We start from the raw sequence: 25,986 nt of genomic DNA, 5'->3' as shown, positions 1-25,986 counted from the left end.
GGAACATAAAATGTCAAAACAGGAAGAGAGAATGACAGATAGGTACAAGGAATCCCCAGTTTACAAAATACACAGAGCATGCTGTTTGGTCCACCGTGTCTGTGCCAACCGTGATACCATTCTAAACTAGTTCAATCTGCCTGCACGTGGTCCATATCCCTCATCCAAACCTGTTCACGCGCCTGTCTAAAATGTCTGTCAAACAGTACTGTTGTATCTGTTGTACTGCCTCCCCGGCAGTGCTTTTTAGGCACCTACCACCGTAGGCTTTTTTAAAAAAAAACCTTGCCTCTAACATCCCCTTTAAATTTCTCCCTTTTATCTTAAACTTATGACACCTAGTATTTGACATTCCCACCCTGTGAAACTACTCTGACTATTCGCCCTGTCTGTGCTGCTCATAATTTTATATATTTCTGTCAGATCCCTACATAGCTTTTGCTGTAGCCAAAACATTCCACATTTGTCCAGTTGCTCCTTGCAGCTAATACACTCCAATCAAGGCAACATCTTAGCAAGCTGCTTCTGCATCCGCTCTAAAAACGGACACGCTTTCGGTGTAACCAGGTTACAGACTGTTAAACATCACTGTAAAGAATGTCCATCAGTGTTAAAATCAATCTTGACAAACATGAGTTGAGATCAGAATTCCCCTTTGGGCTCTGGGGCAGAGACCAGCTGTGCTGGTGTATGGCTGACCAGAAAGCTGAGGGCTAGCTTGAGCCCACGAGGCAGTGGGATATGGGGGACACCCAGATCTAGAAGGATGGTGTGGCAACCAGAACTCCACGCAATACTCCAAATGTGGCCTAACTAATGTTGCATTTGCACAAAACATGACATGCCAACGTTTATACTAGATGCCCTGACTGAAGGTAAGCTTACCGTATTCTTTCTTTACCACCTTATCCATTAAATGTTTTCACTTTCAGGGAGCTATGAGCTATAGTGTCCTGGATTATCCCTTATTAGCTTAAAGAGAAACATTGGCTGTGGTTCAAGATGATCCAAAGATCTCTGTCAAAGCCTCTGCATTCTCCTCCCTTGCTGCCTCCAGAATCCTGGAATAGATTCCATCAGGCCATGGGGACTTATTTACATCACCTTCTTAATATCAACATGCCCTAGAATATCTTGCCATCATCCATGTAATTATTTTTGTTGAATACTGATATGAAGCATTCCTTGCATAAGTTTCCCCCTGCTTTGTCCTTGCGTGGACCTACCCTTTGCCTAGTTACCATAAGGGTTACTTTAAAACATATAGGAAAACAAAGACAGGCATCATAAACCACTGGCAGGTAAAGGAAAATTTATAGGTATGTTTGAAATCTACTGTGGGAAGAGTACGGCCCATTGGGGACTTAAGTGGCGAATTGTGGGTGGAGCTAGAAGACAGGTAAGGTTTTAAATGAATGCTTTACATTTCTCTTTAGGATAACTTTTCGCTGTCAGTATAGAAGTCAGGGAGGGTGATCAAAATATTTATACAAATTAGCATTGTGGAAAAGAAAGCATTAGTGGTTTTAATGGGCCTAAAGTTAGATAATTCCGTAGGCACAGGTGAAATGCCTCCCAGACTAGTGTGAGCGGCAAGAGAGGAGATTACAGGGCCCGGATATTAATTTTTCAAACCCATTCTGCATCCAGAAGCGGTGTCACAGGATTGGAGGAGAGCTAATGAAGCACTATGATTCAAAGGGGTGGTAGGGATAAACCAGGAAACTAAGCAAATGGAATCCAAGATAGTTTGGCAAATTGGAGCCAAAATTACCTTGGTAACAAGAAGCAGAGCTTGATGATAAAACTGTGACTTTAACTCTAAAAGCAGGAAGGTTAAGCTTCAGTTATAACGGGTTTTGGCATGACACATTTGAAATACTGTGTACAGCATTGGCTTACTAAGGGAAGAATGAAGTGCATTGGAAACAGTTTACGGATAGCTTAGTAGATGTTATGTATGAGATTAGGCAAGACAGGCGTGTATCTGCTGGAGTTTATATTTTAAAAAAAAAACTTCTTGATTGAAACGTAAGATTGTGAGGGATCCTGACTTTTCTGTAAGCACCCTGTAATTTCCTCCGGTAGGTGAAATGTAGTTAGGATTTCTGGAATGTTCAACTAATGGCACCTGCTATCCTGTGTAGTATCCTCCGCGAGTAACCTTTAAATCTGCCAATTGAAATTCGACTTTCACATTAGCTCTTGTTTTTATTTAGAATTTCAATCAATCGTGACTTTTAACATGTCTTACTTATTTGAAATGTTTTTGGTGTTTCAAGGCAGAAGAAGAATTTTTAAAAGCCCAGAAAGTGTTTGAGGAAATTAATATTGACTTGCAGGAAGAATTGCCATCACTATGGAACAGGTAAGTGGTCAGTTTTTCCTATGAATGCTTTTCCTGTTTTACTGGGAAATACCATGTGTTGATTTCACTTGTGAATGGCAAAAGCACTGGTATGAAAGTTCCACAGATTTTGTCTTTACATTAAAAGTACGTTTTGACATGATGGGCTGTTAATTTCAAAGCTAAGTGACGTACAGTTCAGGTAACATCTAGCCTGAATGTGTAAGAACAGAATTTTGGAAACTCTTGGTTAGTGTCTATAAGACCGTAAGACCATAAGACATAGGAGTGGAAGTAAGGCCATTTGGCCCATCAAGTCCACTCCGCCATTTAAATCATGACTGATGGGCACCTCAACATCACTTCCCTGCACTCTCCCCATGGCCCTTGATTCCTTTTGAGATCAAGAATTTGTCGATGGATGCCTTGAAGGCATCCAATGTGCCGGCCTCCACTGCACTCTGCGGCAAAGAATTCCACAAGCCCACCACTCTCTGGTTGAAGAAATGTCGTCTCATTTCAGTTTTAAATTTACCCCCTCTAATTTTAAGGCTGTGCCCACGGGTCCTAGTCTCCCCACCTAACGGAAACAACTTCCTAGCGTCCACCCCTTCTAAACCATACATTATCTTGTAAGTTTCTATTAGATCTCCCCTCAACCTTCTAAACTCTAATGAGTACAATCCCAGCTTCCTTAGCCGTTCATCATACGTTAAACCTATCATTCCAGGGATCATCCTTGTGAATCTCCGCTGGACACGCTCCAGGGCTAGTAAGTCCTTCCTGAGTACACAGTATTCTAAATGGGGCCTAACTAGACCCTTATAAAGCCTCAGAAGCACATCGCTGCTTTTATATTCCAACCCTCTTGAGATAAACGACAACATTACATTCGCTTTCTTAATTACGGACTCTACCTGCAAGTTAACCTTTAGAGAAATCTGGACCAACACTCCCAGATCCCTTGCACTTCTGATTTGTGAATTTTCTCTATAGTAAGAGAACAAGTTAGTTTTTCCGATCAATAACTGGCTTGTCTTCAGAAATGAAAATTTGGAACAGTTACAACTTTTTCAATGTACAAGTGGGAGTGTTCAAGGAAGAACAAGATGTTGATGAGTAAGTTTGATGGAGTGGAAGATGGGAGAGATTGCCTTTCTGCCGCCAACTCAATGTTGAAGTTTAATACCACAGAACAATTAAAGATATCCAAGGAGGTATGAATAGTGTTAGGATGAACCTCCAGCAGTAAGAATGATGTGGCAAAGGCCATGCATTAGCAACCACTTTCAAGATTCTGAAGGACCCATTCTCTCTGCAGTAACTAAACCATTAATTCAAACCACAGTATTAACTTCTTTAGATTAAAAAGGCCATAACTCCAATTGCCTTTTATATTTGTATTTGTTACAATTCTTGACCAGATCTCAATCTGTTTATGACCTGTCTAGGGCTAGTGATCTTTGCCTTTTTTAAAAAAAAGTAGACAAAAATGAGATCCAGAGATCATCTAACTGAATGAGCCTCAAGATTTTAAACAAACAATGGCTATTACTGTGTAATGTTACAACAGTAATACAGCCTGAATGAATTTACAACTTGTATTCTAACACCCAGAATTAACTGGTCAGAAATATGATTAAACAATCAAAACACCTCAACAGGTGTGATCAAACAGATTTCCCCACACTTTGTGTAACACATGTTAATTTACACATTTAGACCTTCGCTGTATCCAATCCAATTCTATTTTAAGAAGTCCTTGCATTCAAACACTTGATTTGTTGTAACAGTCTAACTTTGCAATAATGTAATTTTGATCCTGTGCTTAACTGCATATTACCATGCTGTTGAGTCTTTTTTAATTCTGTTTTTTAATAGTCGTGTTGGTTTTTATGTGAACACATTCCAAAGTATAGCTGGTCTGGCGGAAACGTTTCATAAAGAAATGAGCAAGGTAAGTGATTATTTGACTTGATGTTTTAATTTCTAATGTTCTGAGAGCATAGGTTCCATTGACTTGGTGATCTAAAGCTCTGCCTACATTTTAATGTCCAATAAAGCTGGTTTTCCTATCGCCCTTGCATTGCTGATCCAAAAATAATAAAAATAAATAAAATAAAATAAAACAATTTTTAAAATCTTGTACTTGCTTTCAAGCTCTTCCATGTCATTCCCCCTTTTATCTGTCTGAACTCCGTCAACCTCATAACACTCAAGCCTTCATTCAGAAATTCTCGCCTCTTGAACATCCCTGATTTTAATTGTTTCACTATTGGCAGCTGTGCCTTCAGTTGCCAAGGCTGTAAGCTATAGAATTCCCTTCCCACACTCCTCAGTCAAGATCCTCCTTTTTGATGAAGCTTTTGGCCATCTGACTGATATATCCTTGTGTCTTGACGTTTTATTTAAAATTGTCCCAAGGGTCTTTAAGGGTAGTCATATTAAAGGGGCTATGTTAAATCTGACAATAAGTTACAGCTTTTAGAAACCTAAACTTGAACAAAATGTGACCAATACTCACCAAGCTTCTAGCCTGGAGTTATTTTTGTCACCATCTCATGTACTTTATAATATTTTCATCGTTCAATTGAGTCACCATGCGAGTATGATGGACTAGGTGCCGATGAAGTAGTGGCCTGTCGATTTCAAGCTTGGATTTTTAAACTGTCTAATGATTGAAGGGATGAAAGAACTGTTTGAGATTCTTAAAATCAAGTTAGTTGTGTATGATCAGTCTTTAATACAATAAGAATTGAGTAAAAAGCAAAAACATGCAAGGTTAAAGGGAAGGACGGGGGAGTGGGGTGAGTTAGGTTGGACATTTTAACTGAGGTTTGATGGGATAGAATGGACTGCTCCGTATGCTATGAATTCTAATATAGAATGTCCATTCTGTACTCTGAGGGCCGTGGTGAATCAGGCAATGCATGTGCTGTTTAAAAATTGGAGACCAGAATGTGAAATGTGCTTTTAATTGGTTATTGTTCTAAATAGATGTTTAAAACGGTATTTATTGGATGAAACATTGTTAATGACATTTCAGTGATATACAATTAGTCTGGTTGTTGGCATGAATAAGATGGTTAAGTAAGTGCAATTGATCCCAATAGTTGTCTTTTTGGTTTTGTTTGATTAATTTTAAATAGTGTTGCCATTGTAAAGACTTGACAACCTGTATTCCTGAACATGATTTGGCAATTGTTCAGTGAGTTATCTGGCCTTCGTGTGTGGCAAAACTCACTTGCTTTTCTGGAACCCAACTTCCTCCACTGATCCTCAAACGTTAAGCTCATTGTAGCCACATTGCTGCAGGAAAGTGGAGAACGCAATGTGGTATTCTCTGAGATGTTCTCCTGTTTTTGCTCAGATTCTCTGGTTAATGTGCCCTTGTTTCCTCTCCTACCCTCCCCTAGAGTACTAGTTTAAATTTGGTGTTCATTTTTGGTGCAGAGAGAGGGCATTCAGCTCCATCAGTCTGTGTGAGTAGTAGTAAAAGTCAACATAATCCCATAGGGCTGCAGTGTCATTTGAGAGAGTCAACTGGTTTAATGCTGAGTCATCACACCTTAAACGAGGGGAAAGATTGAGAAGGTGGGAATTTCAGTGACCTCAGCCAGTACAGGTATTTGGCCATGCTGTTGGCATCACTTTGCATTGCACACCAGCCACCCGATCTACCTGCTATCTTTTATCTCTTCCCTGTCTAAGCCTTTCTCCCTCGTGCTTATCCAGCTTCCCCATTAACTCATCCAAGTTGTTTGTCAACTACTGCAGGTGGTATGGAGTTCCATATTCCAATGACTTGTGGCAAAGAAGCATTGCTTGACTTCCATGTTGGGCATATCATCAACAATCTCATGTCCTCAATATGATGTCTTCCATCCTAATGACTCATTCCTTTTTCTTTCTTCCTTCACAGCTTAACCAAAATCTTGGCTCTGTGATGACCCAACTGGAGATTCGATACGTGGACAGGTTCGTCTAGTCAAGGGTGCACTAAGAGTTGTTTGTAAAAGAAATTATTTGATTTAATTTGAGGATTTCTTTGGAATACTTTTGCTTTGAATCTTGTGAAAATATTAACAATATGGGCACTTGGCTTTTTTGCAAAATTTGCCTTTGGGTTTGATCCCTGGTCTGTACAGGGGTTGCTGGCCATCCCAGAAGTGCAAGTGTTTTGCATAAGGAATGGTGTTGCCAATCCCACCGACAATGAAAGCCGTAGACTTGTAATTTCTTAGTATCTTTAGGGGCACTTTACAGTCAGTAAAGTATTCTTGAAATGTAGGAAACATGGCACTCAAATTGTGTACGTTAATCTCTCACACAGTAATGTGATGATGACCAGATGGCCTGTTTTTTTTGTGATGTTGGCATGAAGCATAAATTCTGACTGGGACACCAATGCAAAAGTGCCCCCTGAAATAATGTAGTGACCACTTTATTTCCACAGGCAGGCCTACACTTTCCCATTTTTCACCTGGAAGACTGGCTTTAAACTGTTTTACAATTATCATTGTAATATAGCTCCTACTTACCATTTTGATGTTGCATTGTGGTTTGATGTAGGCCCCTAAAGCTGGTGATCAGATATGTGTGTCTGCAGCCACTTGGCAATTTTTATTGCCTCTTTGAGGGGCATTAGGGGAAAATAAATTCCTAGCTATCAGCTGGCTCTCTCCTGCCTGTGACTGCACAGGAAAACCTGACAGCATGGAATCCTCGTCATAAAATATTATTATCTCTGGCATTACTGGAAACCTCTGCGTAGACTGTTGCTATTTGTTAATTGTAGTTAATTGTGAACAAATGACTTAAAAACTACGCCTTGCTGAGCTGTAAGGAAGCTTTGCTTCATAGTCATGAGGCACCGAAACAGACTATTCGGTCAGTATCAAGAAAAATTCTATACTCTGGTATCTGTAATCCATACTCCTGTTCCTGATTTTCTTTTAAACTTGAATGCCAAATGTTGGCGGTTCTAATTTTAAAACACTTTCTCTGTCCTGGCTGATTTGGATAGTCTTAAATGCTTCATGATTTTGTTTGGAAGAGGCTAATTGAAAAAGATCAAACTTTATTCCAGTTTATAGTACAACTAAACTATTAAGCTCTGGTTACAATGGCATTCCAGAGTAACCTAAGGAGGTGTGAAGCTGGATGTTGAAGACAAGTAGAGGATGGTTCCTGACCAAGCAACGTAGGGCCAGAGATTGTTTTCAGGAGGCTTTTGGAGTTTACTTCAAATTGTGCTACAACCATTGCCGAATGAATGTTCACAGGCCTGCTGTAGAGTAAAAGTGGAGAGTGTCAATGAATTCAAAAGAAAGTTGGTTTTATTTGTTTGTGATTGTGGGTATTGCTGACTATGCCAGACTTTATTGTCCATGTCTGATTGTCCATGTCTGATTACCCTTGTGGTTGAAAACAAGCTACTGCCTTGAATTGTTGCAGTTTTAGGTGCGTATATGCACACACGTGCTGAAGATGAATGAGTTCCAGGATTCTGACCTATCAGCAGTGAAGAAAGCCAGTGCTGTATTTATAAGATGGTGTGTGGCTTTGAGAGAACTTGAAGGTCGTGGTGCTTCTGTGCATTTGCTGCCTTTGGCTTTCTGTGCGGTGTAACTCATGGATTTGGAAGATGCTGTCTTCAGAACCTTGGTGAATTATTGTAATGCATAAGTAGATGTACTGCTGGTGCAGTGGTTGAGACGGCTAGCATTGTCATTGATGTAGGCCCCTAAAGCTGGTGATCAGATATGAGTGTCTGCAGCCACTTGGCAATTTTTATTGCCTCTTTGAGGGGCATTAGGGGAAAATAAATTCCTAGCTATCAGCTGGCTCTCTCCTGCCTGTGACTGCGCAGGAAAACCTGAGGATGGGCAAGCTATTAGACTGTTTTGCACAGGATGGTGCTGAGCATGGAATGCTGTATGCCACACTTTGTGCTTTGTAGGTGATGGGCATTAGTGGGAGTATAGCAGGTGAAATTGGCTGGGCATTTGAGGGAAGTAAATCAGGAACAAAAACAGATGTTGCTGGGAAGACTCAGCATGGCTGGCAGCATCTGTGAAGAAAACAATCAGTTAATGCTTCGGGCTTGGTGAATCTTCCTCAGAACTGACCTTTTCTAGCAATTTGTTTTTGTTCCTGATTTACAGCATCTGCTGTTCTTTCAATTTTTACTTAACAAAAGTAGACTTGCTGAGCTCTAGAACTTGAGCAGTTGAAAGGTTGATTGAATTGCTTTCCAAAATGTTGGTATAGACTTGATCAGCCAAATACTCCACGACAGTGCTGTCATGAGAAATGCCTGTTGAACACTTTCTCCAATTGAGTGCTTTAGAACTATTGTGCCAAATTACCCTGATCGCACCGTACAGATATGAAACCTGCTATGCTTGCAATGTCAACAGTTTTGAATTTAATTGCTTTCTCTGTTATGAAACAATACATCTATAAAATTTGGGGGGGGCGCGTAAGAAACAGCACTGCAGATGTTAGAAATTGGAAATATGAAATAATTCTGGAGGATCTTCGGTCTGTTAGCATCTGTGGAGAGAGAAACAAAGTTAACATTAGCCTTGACTGTCACAACTGGATAGTTACAAAAAGATGGTGGATGCATTGCTGAAGTTGGGGTGGGAAAGTAGTAAATAGGTGGAGGACCCTCGAGTGGGAGAGACAAGCAGACAAAAGAACATTTAATGGTAGGCCAGGGAGAGAGACGAGGTGATAATACGGACTATAAGGTGAAAATGAGTTGGCTGTGTGCATTTGTCTGCCTCACTTGGTTTCCTGCCCCTCTGGACTGTGTCTCCACTGTGCACCCCTTTTCTAGTTGTTGCCCCTACCCCAGTCTTCAGTACATATACCTACAATTTCCTACCTCCTATCAGTTCTGAAAAAGGGTCTAAAATGTTAACTCTGCTTTCTCTCCACAGATGCTGCCAGACCTGCTGAGTCTTTCCAGCAATTTTTTGATTTTGTATCATCTATGATATGTTTGGTGTGAAGGACTGGCATATTTTAGTGTCCTCACTGCACATATAGGTTCATTTTTTTTTATTTTATTAACTTGCTTTAAATTATTTTGGTTGCACGGAGGACTCCCTTGTTCATGAGGAGTTGACTGTCTTTTCAGAGATCTTTTGAGGACACATTAAAGAATTTGAATCATTCTGGCTGCCAGTTGATCTGTGTCTTTGCTGAGAACAGTCTGGGTGGAAACTTTCATAACCATCAACCATTAACCTTTAAAGAAACAACCATACTTCAGCTGACCTGCACCTGCACGATGTGGTTTTACACTCCTGTCCTTGCATGCGTCTTCTGATGCTCATCATAATGAGAGATTTACTTACGTTAGAAATTTATTTTAAACCTTGTGACATGCTGACTCTTTTAACAATTGCAGCTCATCACAATGAATGGTAGTGGCTGTAATATGTCACACATGCTTGCTGTCAGGATTACTTCACAGTATTGTAAAAAAGATTATGTCACTTCACTTTAATGCGCCAGAGATCTATAGCTCATAACTCATGTGTTAATGATTTTCTTTGAGACAGAATCTCTCAGAACATGTTTTTGTTTCTCATTGCTGGACAATCCAAATTTTATTTATAACCAAATCCTCCACAGGAAGTTGAACAGCACATACTCGTTATTGGATAACTTAGTCACGTTCTTGTTGATGTCTGAAGTGCAGCTACCCAACGATTGGTTATTAGTTGGTTAAGTGTGGAGAAAATTATTTTGGTTGTACAAAGTACTGCATGATTTCAAGATTTTGCTTGTGTTAACAAGGCAATCCAGTGGAAAAGAAATGCAGACAAAAACAAAACTCAGTAAAAACCGAAAGAACTGCAGATGCTGTAAATCAGCAACAAAAACAGAAGTTGCTGGAAAAGCTCAGCAGGTCAGGCAGCATCTGTGAAGAGACAACCTGAGTTAATGTTAATGTTTTGGGTCCAGTGACCCTTCCTCAGTTATCGGACTTGAAACAATAACTCTGATTTTCTCCTCACAGATGCTGCCAGACCTTCTGAGCTTTTCCAGCAACTTGAGTTTTCTTTTTCAAAAACAGATCCTTGTTACAATTCAGTTGAGTTAAGCACATCAGTAATAGAATCTCACAATTTCACAATCTGTTCCAAATATGTAACTATCTAATTAAACTGAAGATGGTCAACTTACCTGCCTGACTGCTACTCTGGGACAAAATTCACGCTGAGTTTTGCCATTAATGGGAAAGTAACTGAGTTTTTTTTAAACAAACTTATTCTTCATCAAATGGCAAACAAGAAATGCATTGTTCATTACATACAACTTAAGTTAATATCCTTTTTAAAATCTGAGATGTGGGCTCACATTCACAAATAAAACAGATAAAGCCAAAGTTTGGCACAAGTGCTCTGGGCATTGTTCTCTCGGCTATTTATGTGCGTGCAGCCAGTTGAATATTCCGCACATGGCCATCAGCTTTAGCATGCTGCTGAAGGCATTGACTTCTGGTCCAGAAGCTGGGCATGGGCCTCGGCCCACAAAGCCATTCGGAAAATTAGAAGGAAATCTGGTTATGGATAGAAACATATAGAGGAAGGGAGATATAAAGAACAAATTCTGTTAGAATCCAGACCGCAAGTGTGATGAGTGTTTTTATCTCTGGATTCTTTTGGCTTGTTTCTGCAATGATGACACTGTTGCCTGCAGAGCAGATGTCCGATTCAGTAGCTGATTGGGCGAACCCAAGTCTGCTCTATTACTTTCAGCATCCCGTTTTTGTCTTTTTTATTCAGATGGTGGCAGGTGTTTCTTGTTAGCAGACTTTGAGTGCAATGCATCTCAGGTCTCTGACAAACTACAGCTGGACCAATTCTAAGGCTGTAATCATGCAGTGTGTTTTTTTTTCCTCAATTCAAAAGACTCGTGGTGTCATGCTCCTCCTTTGAAAAGTAACAACTTGTGCACCTAAAGTGCATGCAACATAGCACTACTTGATCTTCAAGTTAGAAGAACTCTCCTGGTGCTTTTAGCTGTTCAGCAGTCCAACTTTTTTCCAATTATAGTACAAAAAATGTGGTTCCTTGAATGCTGAAATTTCAATAGAGAACAGGAAAGACTGAGGGCTGCAGTGTCCATGTGGGAAGGAAGGGCTCGTGTCTCGGTGTACAGTTATTTTTGGAGGAGACGAAAATGTATACCTAACATAATACCACAAATCAAAGGGTTCTGATCAAGCTGCTTTGTTAATATTAAACTACTATGTAACTTCCTTCCTACTGTTCACAAAAGGGGAGATTAGGTACTTTAAGATGCCGCACGTGAAATAAACTCCCGTCTAATTGTACAGAGTGGCTTTCTGCCTCAAGTTCTGTCTTTGAGGCCTCAGAAGAACACTTTCTGGAAACTTAACCAATTTACTGCAGATGCTGAGGATCTGAAACAAAAATAGAAATTGCTAGAGTAACTCAGTGATAATGTCTGTGGAGAAAAAGCCATGTTAATGTTCCAGGTCCAGTGATGATCCTTCAGAATGTTCTGAAGAAGCATCATTGGCCTCGATGTCAACTCTACTTTTCCTCAACTGTGAGGAACATAGTATGTATAAAGGAGAAAAGGAGCATTTCTTCAATAAGATATTATCCATGCTGGAATCCTTTTTAACAACAATTGACTATTTCAGTGTCACCTCTGTGAACTAATGCTTAATCCTATGAAGAATATGCTTTATTAACAGCTATCTTTGCATGATATTGTCATTAATTCCTCTGTTTATTACGCAAACAATCATTTGAACTGTAATCTTTCATTGCTAAAATTTATCACTGTTATTTCTTTAACCAAGCATTTCTCATCTATAACGCTTAGACACCGAAAACTGAGGACAAGCCTGGCAATACTTCAAAAGTCCTTTTCTTCTTAGAAAACCTGTTGCTCCAAAATGCAAAGAAGTTTTTGTTTTTGGCTTTTTAACTCAAGTACAGCTTTCCTGACAGTAACGCTAATAACATTTATTACTCTGCTAATCTATGGTATATGGCGAATCGTAATTGTACATCTGTTCTCAATTCTTACATAGTTTTCACAAATCCACTTTTTTATAGTTGGTTCAGATATTGTGAACAGGTTAACCCAGGGTCATGAAGCAAGTTTTGACTTTGTATGTAAGTTATGAAACTCTATTTTATTCCGTTTCTAGGCAGAGACCAAATGTCCCTTTCACACACAGAACAGTATGACTGCCATGTGCTATGTTCCAGCTCCCCCCTCCCTAGCACGCACATGTGGGGTGTGGCTATCCACAAATGTGTCTGCATGATCTGTTACGAAAGCTACCACAGATCTGTGTTCCCTGTGGGTTTGGGAGTCCTGTGATAGATGGATGGATGGAGGGACGGAGGGAGGAGGAGGAGGAGGAGGAGGATGCTCCCTCCAGGCAGTGCTATTTGGCTCCAGACAGACCAGGTTTGAGGAAGCCCCAGGACATTGAGGAGGCAGAAAAAGGTCCCTCGTTCTGGTGTGGACAGGGTAATGCCTCACAAGCCCAGTGAACCATTTGTAGATCTATGCATGGATAGACTGGCTTTTGGAAAAATTCACAGAAAATTGGTGAAGCTAGTTGTGCATGAAAGTACTCAAATTGTCCCTTTGATGCTTTAGGAATCTAGTCTCGGGAAAAGAGATTGAACTATTGAGGAAAAAGTGCTGGAAAACTCTGGAAAGCAGCATCTTTGGGAAGAGGTATGAAGAGACACCTCCTTTAGAACAGTTTTGGAGAGACAGATTAAACTATTACTTTCACCACAATTTAACTATTATTAAACTATTGCTAGACCCAAGTTTCTTCGCCTTTTTTTTGAGTCTTTGGGGAGGTGAATATTCATGAGGCATTCTGAGTTGAAGCAACCTTTTGAGGAAATTCAGAAGCTGACTCTTGGAAAGCACAATGGAATTGCCTAGGGTAGGAGATAGTGTTCACTAGATTTTGTAACTCATGGATCACTGTTGCCTGGATGGCTTGCTAAGAACTCTATGGGGTCTATCTAGCTAGCATCTCATTTAATGTAGAGATAACAAGATGTAGAGCTGAATGAACACAAGGCTAGGCAGCACCAGAGGAGCAGGAAAGCTGATGTTTTGGGTCAGGCCCCTCCTTCGGAAATGTCAACTCCCCTGCTCCTCTGCTACCTGGCCGCCTGTGTTCGTTCAGCTCGACACCTTTTTTATTCTCAGGCTCCAGCATCGGCAGTTCCTACTATCTATGATCTCATTTAATGTGTTAAGTGTTGACCAGGATTTTCTTAATTCTCAGTCATCTCATGAATTCTGAATGGTAGAAGACATATATTGCCATTTGTTTTACTATCCTGACTATAGTAGCATTTAGTTTTGGTGTTTAGATCCATGAATGTTGTGAATTTATCCTTTTTAGTAAATAACATCTGACATTTCACTTAGTTCAAGTGTTTCAAAAAAAAACTTAGGGACAAATCTGGAATTGTAGCCGAGATTTCTTCAAAATATCAAGGATCACGTGGGCCATTTAATCCTTAAACCTGTTGCCATTCAGTTAAGTTGTGGCTGATCTCAGCTTCCATTTTGTTTAGCAACTTTTGCACTGGACCCATGCCTAATAAGAAAAATCTATTGATGACAAGTTTTGAATTTTAATTGTTTCCACGACCTTTGAAGAACAGCGTTTGATTTTTGTAATCTTCTATGGAAACTAGACAATTTCATTTCTGAATAAATTCTGCAAACGAGCCAGGAAGCTGAGAGAAACTGGAGTATGAATATAAGCTAGCAAGAAACGCAAGAATTTCTATAGGCATGTGGAAAGGAAAATGTTAGCTTTTTGCAGATAGACAGTGAAATTTATCATGAGGAATTATAAAGTGGTAGATAAACTAAAGAAATATAATCTCTTCATAGAGCGAAATAGAATCTCCTAGAAATAGGAATACCAAGGGACTACTGAGAATTTACTTTCAAAATGTACATGAGAGATTGGTAGGACTTGAAGCTTGATTAAATCCGACAGACCCGTTATGTAGTGTCTATTTGAATTTTCAGAAGAATTTTATTAGGCCTCAAGTTAGTAAGCAAAGTTTGAATACACAATATGGTAATGTTACCATGGATTACAAATGGGTTAACAGTCAGAAAATGGTCACTTTTGGGTTGACTGACTTATGAGATACTACATGGGTCAATGCTTGGGACCCTAGCAGTTCACAGCCTTTAACAGTGATTTGGATGCGAATGTCAAAGTTGGTAGTAAATTGAGTGTGTGAAGAGGTTCCGAAGGGATTTAGATTGGCTCAATGAGTACCAACAAAATGGTAGATGGAACATAATATGGAAGGATACTCTCACCTTTTAGTAGGAAGAACAAATAGTCTTACCTGCTGAGAGATTGGGAACTGTTGTTGTGTGGACTTCGGCGGCTAGCTCATAATTCAATGAAAGCTAAGCGTCTATATATGTAGCAGGAAATTAGAAAGGCTAATGATATAGTGCTCTTTACTGCAAGTGGATTTCTGTACGGGACGAATGTTATTTTGCTGTCATTGTATAGGCATTGGTGAGACAACACCTGGAGTGTGGTGTACAGTCTTGGGTTTCGTTTTGCTCAGAAGAATGCATTTTCTATAGAGGAATTACAATGAAGGTAAACCAAACTGATACGTGGAATTGTTCTTAGAAGGGGTTTGAAAATGGGGTCTTTATTCTCTAGAGTGTAGAAGAATGTGAGAATGGTGTTTTCACTAAGGATTTTAAAAAAAAAACTGCTTGACTGAACATAAAAAAAAGATGTTTCTCGTGACTGGTGCGATTGAGAACTAGGAGAGATAGAGTTTTGAAAAAGAGCAGGCAATTTAGGACTGGTTAGTAATTTAACCATTGAGGGTATAGAATAGAATATCCTTTATTGTCACATCTACTCCATTGTAGAAGTACAGTGAAAAGCTTTTACAATGGCTGCCTGTTATGGCTCCATTTAGGTACAAGTACTAAGGTACAAATATTGGATACAACAGACAAATTAAAAAGTAGTTGCATTGCTTTAGAGGTTTTAAAATAAATTTGAGATATAAGACAATGTTAAAGGATTGATGATACACTGAGGTGAAAGATTTCAACTAAACAATACATTGTAGCAACTCAGCGCAGGGCCTCTGCCTGACTGCACCAATCCCCAGTCCTTGGATGACGAGAGCGGCGGAGCTTCTTGTGAAAAGGAAGAAGGTAGCTTGCATAAGGTGGAGGAAGCTAGGGTCAAGTTCAGCTAGAGAGGATTACTCGCAGGCAAGGAAGGAGCTGAAAAATGGTCTGAGGAGAGCCAGGAGGGGGCACGAGAAAGGCTTGGTAGAAGGAATCAGGGAAAACACAAAGGCATTTTACACTTACGTGAGGAATAAGAGAATGGCCAAAGAAAGAGTAGGGCCGATCAGGGATAGCATAGGGAACTTGTGTGTGGAGCCTGAGGAGGTAGGGGAAGCCCTTAATGAGTTTTCTGCTTCTGTCTTTACGAAAGAAACCAACTTTGTAGTGAATGAAACCTTTGAAGAGCAGGTGTGCATGCTGGAATGGATAGAGATAGAGGAAGCTGATGTGCTGAAAATTTTGTCAAACATTAAGATTGACAAGTCGCCAGGCCCAGACCAGATTTGTCCTCGGCTGCTTTGGGAAGCGAGAAATGAAATTGCTTCGCCACTTGCGAAGATCTTTGCATCCTCGCTCTCCACTGGAGTCGTACCTGAGGACTGGAGAGAGGCAAATGTAATTCCTCTCTTCAAGAAAGGAAATAGGGAAATCCCCGGCAATTACGGGCCAGTAAGTCTCACGTCTGTCGTCTGCAAGGTGTTAGAAAGGATTCTGAGGGATAGGATTTATGACCATCTGGAAGAGCATGGCTTGATCAAATACAGTCAACACGGCTTTGTGAGGGGTAGGTCATGCCTCACAAACCTTATCGAGTTTTTTGAGGATGTGACTAGAAAAGTTGATGAGGGTCGAGCTGTGGATGTGGTGTATATGGACTTCAGTAAGGCATTTGATAAGGTTGCCCATGGTAGGCTCATTCAGAAGGTCAGGAGGAACGGGATACAGGGGAACTTAGCTGCTTGGATACAGAATTGGCTGGCCAACAGAAGACAGCGAGTGGTAGTAGAAGGAAAATATTCTGCCTGGAAGTCAGTGGTGAGTGGGGTTCCACAGGGCTCTGTCCTTGGGCCTCTACTGTCTGTAATTTTTATTAATGACTTGGATGAGGGGATAGAAGGATGGGTCAGCAAGTTTGCAGACGACACAAAGGTCGGAGGCGTCGTTGACAGTATAGAGGGCTGTTGTAGGCTGCAGCGGGACATTGACAGGATGCAGAGATGGGCTGAGAGGTGGCAGATGGAGTTCAACCTGGATAAATGCGAGGTGATGCATTTTGGAAGGTCGAATTTGAAAGCTGAGCACAGGATTAAGGATCGGATTCTTGGCAGTGTGGAGGAACAGAGGGATCTTGGTGTGCAGATACATAGATCCCTTAAAATGGCCACCCAAGTGGACAGGGTTGTTAAGAAAGCATATGGTGTTTTGGCTTTCATTAACAGGGGGATTGAGTTTAAGAGTCGTGAGATCTTGTTGCAGCTCTATAAAACTTTGGTTAGACCGCACTTGGAATACTGCGTCCAGTTCTGGTCACTGTATTATAGGAAAGATGTGGATGCTTTGGAGAGGGTTCAGAGGAGGTTTACCAGGATGCTGCCTGGACTGGAGGGCTTATCTTATGAAGAGAGGTTGACTGAGCTCGGTCTCTTTTCATTGGAGAAAAGGAGGAGGAGAGGGGACCTAATTGAGGTATACAAGATAATGAGAGGCATAGATAGAGTTGATAGCCAGAGACTATTTCCCAGGGCAGAAATGGCTAGCACGAGGGGTCATAGTTTTAAGCTGGTTGGTGGAAAGTATAGAGGGGATGTCAGAGGCGGGTTCTTTACGCAGAGAGTTGTGAGAGCATGGAATGCGTTGCCAGCAGCAGTTGTGGAAGCAAGGTCATTGGGGACATTTAAGAGACTGCTGGACATGCATATGGTCACAGAAATTTGAGGGTGCATACATGGATCAATGGTCGGCACAACATTGTGGGCTGAAGGGCCTGTTCTGTGCTGTACTGTTCTATGTTCCAGCTGTCGTCCCCACTCTGGCCCAAGCCTCCATTCTCCTCTGTACCAGCACTCGGCTGCTGCAAGGTAAGTTCCAGGACTTTCTCCCTGGGGCTCGCAACCCACGCAGCTGCTCCGTTGTTATTTCATCTGAAAGACTGCACCTGAGGTTATGAATCTTTGGAATTTTCAGCCCAAAGGGTATGGAATCTCAGTTGTCGAGTAAAATTTTGCAGGGGTATGGGAAAAAATTAAGATAATTACACAGGGACAGAAGATCAAATGTGTTCTAGCTGGATAGCAGACCAGGCTTTTGGGGCCGACCGGCCAGCCACCACCTGTGCAGGTTTCCTATGAGAGATAATGGGAACTGCAGATGCTGGAGATTCCAAGATAATAAAATGTGAGGCTGGATGAACACAGCAGGCCAAGCAGCATCTCAGGAGCACAAAAGCTGACGTTTCGGGCCTAGACCCTTCATCAGAGAGGGGGATGGGGGGAGGGAACTGGAATAAATAGGGAGAGAGGGGGAGGCGGACCGAGGATGGAGAGTAAAGAAGATAGGTGGAGAGGGTGTAGGTGGGGAGGTAGGGAGGGGATAGGTCAGTCCAGGGAAGACGGACAGGTCAAGGAGGTGGGATGAGGTTAGTAGGTGGCTGGGGGTGCGGCTTGGGGTGGGAGGAAGGGATGGGTGAGAGGAAGAACCGGTTAGGGAGGCAGAGACAGGTTGGACTGGTTTTGGGATGCACTTCACCAACACCTTCCACCCCAACCTTCAGTTCACCTGGGCCATCTCCAGCACATCCCTCACCTTCCTGGACCTCTCAGTCTCCATCTCAGGCAACCAGCTTGTAACTGATGTCCATTTCAAGCCCACCGACTCCCACAGCTACCTAGAATACACCTCCTCCCACCCACCCTCCTGCAAAAATTCCATCCCCTATTCCCAATTCCTCCGCCTCCGCCGCATCTGCTCCCACGATAAGACATTCCACTCCCGCACATCCCAGATGTCCAAGTTCTTTAAGGACCGCAACTTTTCCCCCCACGGTGATTGAGAACGCCCTTGACCGCGTCTCCCGCATTTCCCGCGACACATCCCTCACACCCCGCCCCCGCCACAACCGCCCCAAGAGGATCCCCCTCGTTCTCACACACCACCCTACCAACCTCCGGATACAACGCATTATCCTCCGACACTTCCGCCATTTACAATCCGACCCCACCACCCAAGACATTTTTCCATCCCCTCCCCTGTCTGCTTTCCGGAGAGACCACTCTCTCCGTGACTCCCTTGTTCGCTCCACACTGCCCTCCAACCCCACCACACCCGGCACCTTCCCCTGCAACCGCAGGAAATGCTACACTTGTCCCCACACCTCCTCCCTCACCCCCATCCCAGGCCCCAAGATGACATTCCACATTAAGCAGAGGTTCACCTGCACATCTGCCAATGTGGTATACTGCATCCACTGTACCCGGTGCGGCTTCCTCTACATTGGGGAAACCAAGCGGAGGCTTGTGGACCGCTTTGCAGAACACCTCCGCTCAGTTCGCAACAAACAACTGCACCTCCCAGTCGCAAACCATTTCCACTCCCCCTCCCATTCTCTTGATGACATGTCCATCATGGGCCTCCTGCACTGCCACAATGATGCCACCCGAAGGTTGCAGGAACAGCAACTCATATTCCGCCTGGGAACCCTGCAGCCATATGGTATCAATGTGGACTTCACCAGTTTCAAAATCTCCCCTTCCCCTACTGCATCCCTAAACCAGCCCAGTTCATCCCCTGCCCCCACTGCACCACACAACCAGCCCAGCTCTTCCCCCCCCCCCCCCCCACCCACTGCATCCCAAAACCAGTCCAACCTGTCTCTGCCTCCCTAACCGGTTCTTCCTCTCACCCATCCCTTCCTCCCACCCCAAGCCGCACCCCCAGCTACCTACTAACCTCATCCCACCTCCTTGACCTGTCCGTCTTCCCTGGACTGACCTATCCCCTCCCTACCTCCCCACCTACACCCTCTCCACCTATCTTCTTTACTCTCCATCCTCGGTCCGCCTCCCCCTCTCTCCCTATTTATTCCAGTTCCCTCCCCCCATCCCCCTCTCTGATGAAGGGTCTAGGCCCAAAACATCAGCTTTTGTGCTCCTGAGATGCTGCTTGGCCTGCTGTGTTCATCCAGCCTCACACTTTATTATCCAGGTTTCCTATGTGCCTCTTTTAATGTACAAGCCAAATCTTGCTGTTAATAAAGTTGGCTTGAAGTGTCAAAGGAGATGTGCTGGGAAGGCTCAAAAGTATTTGGACTAAATGCAACGTTGTCACTGAAAATGTTTGGACGGTTCATTAGTTTTGAGCAGTTACTTTCATACTGTCTCCTTTCCTGCATCCAGAAGATTTGCAAGAAGCAAGTCCGTCAAAGTGAAGAAAACCAGTTGCTGGTCTGCTCAAAGGTTTGGGCTGAAAATTATGGTGGTTTTAGTAGGAGTTAGCTGCCTGGTGTGGATTGATTTTCTTTTCCTCCTTTTTCTTAGAGTAGAAATCTTGATGGATATTTTAGATTTACTGTGTAATTCCTTCCAGCATTGTCTTATCTGTATTAATGTAAAGTGAAGGATAGAGGGAGGGCCAGGGAAGCAGCAGTCACTTTTCAACTGACCTGAAACTGTTTTAACGATTCCCCTCAATGTCATCCGTGACTGTGACAACTGTCCTCACCTCCAAGTTGATCTTGATTTTTGAGTGCTGTTCTGGAGATATGAGCACACAGTCTAGGCTCATCCTCCCGTGCAGTACTGGAGACATTGTCTCAGGTGTAGTCTTTCAGATGAAATCATGGACTAAGCCCTCTTGGATGAATGTAAAAGATGCCATAACTGTGTTTTAAAGAAGAACGGGGATCTTTTCTGTGTTTCTTTGGTAATTGTTTCTCAATTTCAGGGTTTTTTTTGTTGCGTGAGAAATTGTTGCACATGGATTGCTTGCTGTTTTCTGCATTTAAATGGCACATGGAGTTCAATCTGGACAAATGAGGTGATGCGTTTTGGAAGATAAAATTGAGGTGTGAATTAAACAATAGATGGCAGAATCCTTTAGCACTGACATAAAGGGATCTGGGCGTACAGGCCCACAGGTTGCCGAATGTGGCAATACAGGTGGATATGATGGTCAAGGAGGCGCACAGCATGCTTGCCTTCGTCGGCCAGGGCATTGAATATAAAAGTTGGCAAGTTGTATATAAAACTTTAGTTAGGCCACATTTGAAATATTGTATGCAGTTCTGGTCGCTACACTGCAGAAGGACATGATGTTTTGGAGAGTGCAGAGAAGGCTTGCCAGGATGTTGCCTAGCCTGGAGGGTTTTAGTTATGAGGGGAAGTTGGATAAGTGCAATTGTTTTCACTGGAAAGAAGGAGGACCTGATAACGGTCTACAAAATTAATATACATATATAGTGTGGATAGACAGGGCTTATTTTTCCCCCAGGGTGGAAAGATCAGCTACAAGAGGGCACAAACTCAAGGTGACAGGGGTGAAAAGTGTGCAGAAAATTTTTGAGAATGATGTGCCTGGAACGCACTGCCAGTGGAGGTGGTGGAAGCAGGCACATCAGCAATGTTAAAGGTGTATCTTAATAGACACGTGAGCAGAGGGATAGAAACTGCGTATAGCCGATAAGTAGCTGGTCTAAATGAGGATTAGGAGTTCGTGCAGGCTTGGTGGGCTGAAGGCCATATTTTCTGTGCTGTATTCTATTGTATTATAACAGCAATCAGACTATTTTAGCTGTCAAACACAGACTTCCTGAGGCCGCACAGTGGAATGTTACAAATTTTGTTTGTTTTCTCAATTGCATAATAGGATAACAAATCAATGATTGTCCCTTGTTGTTGTCAAACCACTTAATTCAACTGAAAATGTTGGCCCAGACCAACTTTTTAGTAGTCCTGTGCACTGAACCTACAGTGAACTTGTCATTGCATTCATGGAAATCTTTTTAAGAGTACTGGGCTCTGACTAATTCTGTTTTCAAATTGGGTGTGGTCGCAAGCTGGGTTAAGAACAATTCTGGGTGACTATCTACGTGAGCAACAGTTTTTATTGATTTCATTTGAGATTCATGCAGAAGTTTCCTTCTAAAGAGACTCATTCAGTGCTTGTGTGCTCTTATGCTGTCTTTGTGACTCCGCCAAAGTTGCTCCTCCTTTCGATATTTTAGATTAGTTCACATTCAGAAGATGTCCATGCTAACGCTTATCCTGTAACCAACAATGTTTGAAATTATTTTTATTGTTTTGTAGGAGTTTGCCGTGTGCAAATTTTGCTGCTGTTTCCTGCTGAACATTTGTGAATTTCTCCTTAAAGTGTATCAAGTAGATTTAAAATGCCTTTGAGCATCTTGATGTGAGAAGTGTTTCCTTCCACCCCAGTGCTACAAGTAGGATTGGGAGAAGCACATATACCTGAGAGTTGTGGAATGGGATAAATTTATACATATGGAGAGGCCAGACCATGAAGGGATTTGAATACAAGGATAAGAATTTCTAAATTAAGCGTGCCAGACTAGGAACCACTGTATAATCAGTAAATACGGGGATGGTGGGTAAGTAGAACTTGGTAAACCGGTTTTGGATGCCCTCCCTATCTTTCTATCTCATGTCAACTATGTCTCAGTGAATAGTGCTGTTGCCTCAGTGAGCTTGGGGATCTAGGATTTCAGTATTAAATGTGGAATTACTGTGCAGCACTCAGTCAGGCCTGCACTGCTGGAGATGCTGTCCTTCAGAAGAGATGTTATACTAACGACCCCTCTAACCTCTTGGGTGAATGTAAAAGCTTTTGTAGCATTCTTGTCTGTCCATGGGGATTTCTCCTGTGCCCTGGCCAATAGTTATTTCCCATTCTACCTCACTGAAACAGATTATCCAGTTATTATCACATTGTCAGAGATAATGGGAACTACAGATGCTGGAGAATTCCAAGATAATAAAATGTGAGGCTGGATGAACACAGCAGGCCAAGCAGCATCTCAGGAGCACAAAGGCTGACGTTTCGGGCCTAGACCCTTCATCAGAGAGCATTATCACATTGTCACTTGTTGGAGCTTGGTGTGTGCAAATTGACTGTTGTTTCCTTCCAAAAAAAAACTGTTGTTGAAATGTTAGGCATCTACATTTCTCAAGATTTGGTCAAAGTGGAAGATTTTTGATAATCAATTGGACATCCTTCTCCTTGGCTTTATGCCAATTTTGGCCTTGATATTCATTCTTGTGAAGACCCTTGGTGAGATTTTTTGAGACGGAAAGGCACATTGCTGTTGGATCTGGACCTTAGGTATTTCCAGAAGGTGATGGAAGGAAAGAGAAGGCAGAGATGCTTGGTTTAATATCTCACTTGAAAAATGGCATGTTCAACAATGCAAAACTCCACCAGTACTGCACTGGAGCATCAGCCAAGCAACTTCACTCTGAAAATAAGTACTTTGTAATTCTGTTGAAATTTTTAAGCAAATGTCAGTAAGGTATGACTCTCTTGTGTGCTTGGTTGCTTATTCTAACTTCTTATGTGACTTGGTGTAAGACTGCGATCTCCAAGAGCTGTAACAAGGTGAGGTACTACATTAATGGTGATGTATAAATGCAAATTATTTAATGTGGTCATTTCTCCATAAGTGAGTAAATTAGCGTTCATTAGATGTCAAAGGTAATGGCACAGTCACCGTAGTTCTAGTGGACCATGGGGCTGCTCTGTCAATAAAGAGAGACTTGTGATGGTTTAACCTGAGGGTCACCACTTCTCAAGTATGAGAAGTTGAAAAGGAAAGTCCTTTTGTGGTAATTTCAGCCAGTATAACAATTGAACCAATGTTGGTGTTCACTGTGTTGCAAACCTTCAATCCAGGCAACTGACCCCAACCTGCCCTAAGAAATGTTGTAATTGTTCATTGATCCAGAAAGCAATTTGCAGAACTTCTTTACCTGAAGATGGTAAGAAATGGAACTCAGCACTGCATGGAGTAGTTGAGAGAAATAGTCTAAATGTAAATATATTGATGTCCCGAAACAATGAAAAATGTTTTTTTTGGAGGGTGGCTTATCCTATTAAATACTCATAAACACTAAATTATGAATTTAAATCAATTTATTCAACAATGTTAATGAGTTATGTGTTATTCCCACAGAGCCTCAGTAAAAGTAGAGAAGTCTGCCTCACCACCAGAGGCTGAGTCTCCTCCCAGCAGTCCCGTGACAAAGGATGACAATCATGTAGCTTCAACTTCTCCTGCACCACATGTCCCTTCTATACCAAAGTCACCATCCCAGGTAATGTAGTTCATCAGTTGTCTTTCTGGTAGCCTGCTGTCGTTGGACCTATATTCTTCAATCAAAGAATATTGTTTATCCTTTTGCACATTTTACACTCTCGCCTCCTTCTACGTGGACTCACTCTCCATTGATCTGTGTATTTGCAAGGTCACCTCCCCATCCTGGTCTGATCTCTTTCTGTTATTGAGCTCCTAATGTATTGCACCCAGTCTTTCAGGAGCGAGTGGATTTCTATTATAGTGTTGTCCATATTTTTATGTTACCTATGGGACATCTGTTTCCTTTGCCCCCCGCCCCCCCGGAAAGCAATGATTTGCTGTACACTCTAGATATGTATTCGTGATTGGGAATATTCTGGAATACTAGAGCTTGGAATGGTTTGCCTTTGAACATTTGTAACAGCTTTGTGAGAATGTACCTAAACTCAGCTCACCATGGCACAAAGTGTGGAGGATTTGGTTTAAACTGGTCAGTGCATATCCAGTACCTGTCTTGCACATTCCTCAGATGTTTGCTGACTCTGCCGACAAAAATATAAGCAACCAAGTTTTCTGTTGTAAATGTACTGTCATCAGAGTTAGTAATCTTCTAGGCCACTTTTTGGGAATAGGGCTCACCTGATGAGATTATATGTAAAATTTGGAAGACACTGATATACTAGCACTGGAGGGGGTACAGAGGAGATTCACTCAGTTGATGCCAGAGTTGAGAGGGTCGGATTATGAGGAGAGACTGAGTAAACTGGGATTATACTCCTAGGAATTCAGAAGAATGAAGGGAGATCTTATAGAAACACATAAGACTATGAAGGGAATAGATAAGGTGGAGGCAGAGAGGTTGTTTCCGCTAGCATGTGAAACTAGGACTAGAGGGCATTGCCTTAAAATAAAGGGAAGTAAATGTAGGACTGAAGTCAGGAGGAGGTTCTTCACACAAAGGATTGTGAATCTGTGGAATTCCCTGCCCAGTGAAGCAGTTGAAGCTACCTCACTGAATGTTTTTAAGGCAAGTCGAGGTAAATTTTTGAACAGAACAGGAATTAAGGGTTAAGGTAAGTGGGCAGATAAATGGAGCTGAGTCTCAAAAAGCTCAGCCACGATCTAATTAAATGTTGGGCAGTGTCGAGGGGCTGGATGGCCTACTCCTCCTCGTTCTCGTGTTCTTATCCACTTTGGTCACAAAAACAGGAAGGTAAGTTATTATCTGAGTGATGTTAGTTCAGGAAAAGCTGAAGTGTAATGAGACTTGGATGCCATGGTGGAACAATCACTGAAGGTTGGCATGCAGGTACAGCAGGCAGTGAGGAAAGCTTGTGGCGGGCTCGCTTTCGTAGCAGGAGGATTTGACTATTGAAGTAAGGATGTTTTGCTGCAGTTATATCAGGCTGTGGGTCAGGTCACCATCTTGAGTATTGTGTGCAGTTTTGATCTCATAGTCTGAGGAAGGACATTCTTGCCACCGAGGGAAGGTTCACCAGACTGATTCCCAGGATGGCAGGACTGACCAGTGAGAAAAGACTGGATCAAATGGGCTTGTATTAACTGTAATTTAGAAGAATGAGGGGGATCTCATAGAATCATAAAATCTTGATGGTACTGGACAGGCCAGATGTGGGAAGAATGTTCGTGATATTGGGGAAGTCCGAAACTAGGGATCACAGTCTAAGAATAATGGGTAAGCCATTCAGGACTGAGATGAGGAAGAATTTCTTCAGAGTTATGAACCTGTGGAATTCCCTCCCACAGGAAGCTGTTGCGGTCAGTTCATGGATAAGTTCAAGAGGGAGCAGGACATGGCCCTTGTGGCTAAAAGGATCAAAGTTGATCGACTTATTTATTGTCACTCATGCCAAAATGCAGTGGAAAACTTTGTTTACGAGTGGGTTCAGGCAAATTTTAGTAAGCAAAGGATTTACGGATCAAAAAAGACTTAGACAGAGGCACAAAGGTTACGTTGTAGAGGGTGTGCACTAGGCAAGATCAACGTAAGCAAGATCAGTGTTATTTGAGGCTAGAGATTCCATTCGTCAGTCTGATAATGACTGAGAAGAAACCTTTTGTGGACCTGCTTGTGTATTTGTTCAGGCTTCGTATTTTCTGCCTGATAGAAGGTGGTGTAGGACATCATGACCAGGGT

The 25,986-nt window shown here is 42.1% G+C and overlaps 1 protein-coding gene across 9 annotated transcripts in view; it reads left to right on the top strand.

Annotated features, from left to right (window-relative positions):
* LOC125453965 (myc box-dependent-interacting protein 1) overlaps nt 1–25,986 on the top strand; it is a 148,994-nt gene that overhangs the window by 83,845 nt on the left and 39,163 nt on the right. For all 9 annotated transcript variants that reach the window (XM_048534150.2, XM_048534151.2, XM_048534155.2 and 6 more), the window contains 4 exons: nt 2,283–2,368; nt 4,229–4,304; nt 6,270–6,325; nt 23,706–23,847. In XM_048534150.2, the coding sequence (XP_048390107.1) occupies nt 2,283–2,368; nt 4,229–4,304; nt 6,270–6,325; nt 23,706–23,847 (360 nt within the window). The remainder of the gene's footprint in view (nt 1–2,282; nt 2,369–4,228; nt 4,305–6,269; nt 6,326–23,705; nt 23,848–25,986) is intronic.

Source organism: Stegostoma tigrinum, chromosome 7, assembly GCF_030684315.1.
Source record: "Stegostoma tigrinum isolate sSteTig4 chromosome 7, sSteTig4.hap1, whole genome shotgun sequence".
Classification (NCBI taxonomy): domain Eukaryota; kingdom Metazoa; phylum Chordata; class Chondrichthyes; order Orectolobiformes; family Stegostomatidae; genus Stegostoma; species Stegostoma tigrinum.
Note: the sequence above shows the minus strand (reverse complement) of the source record. Positions and strands in the feature narration are given on the sequence as shown.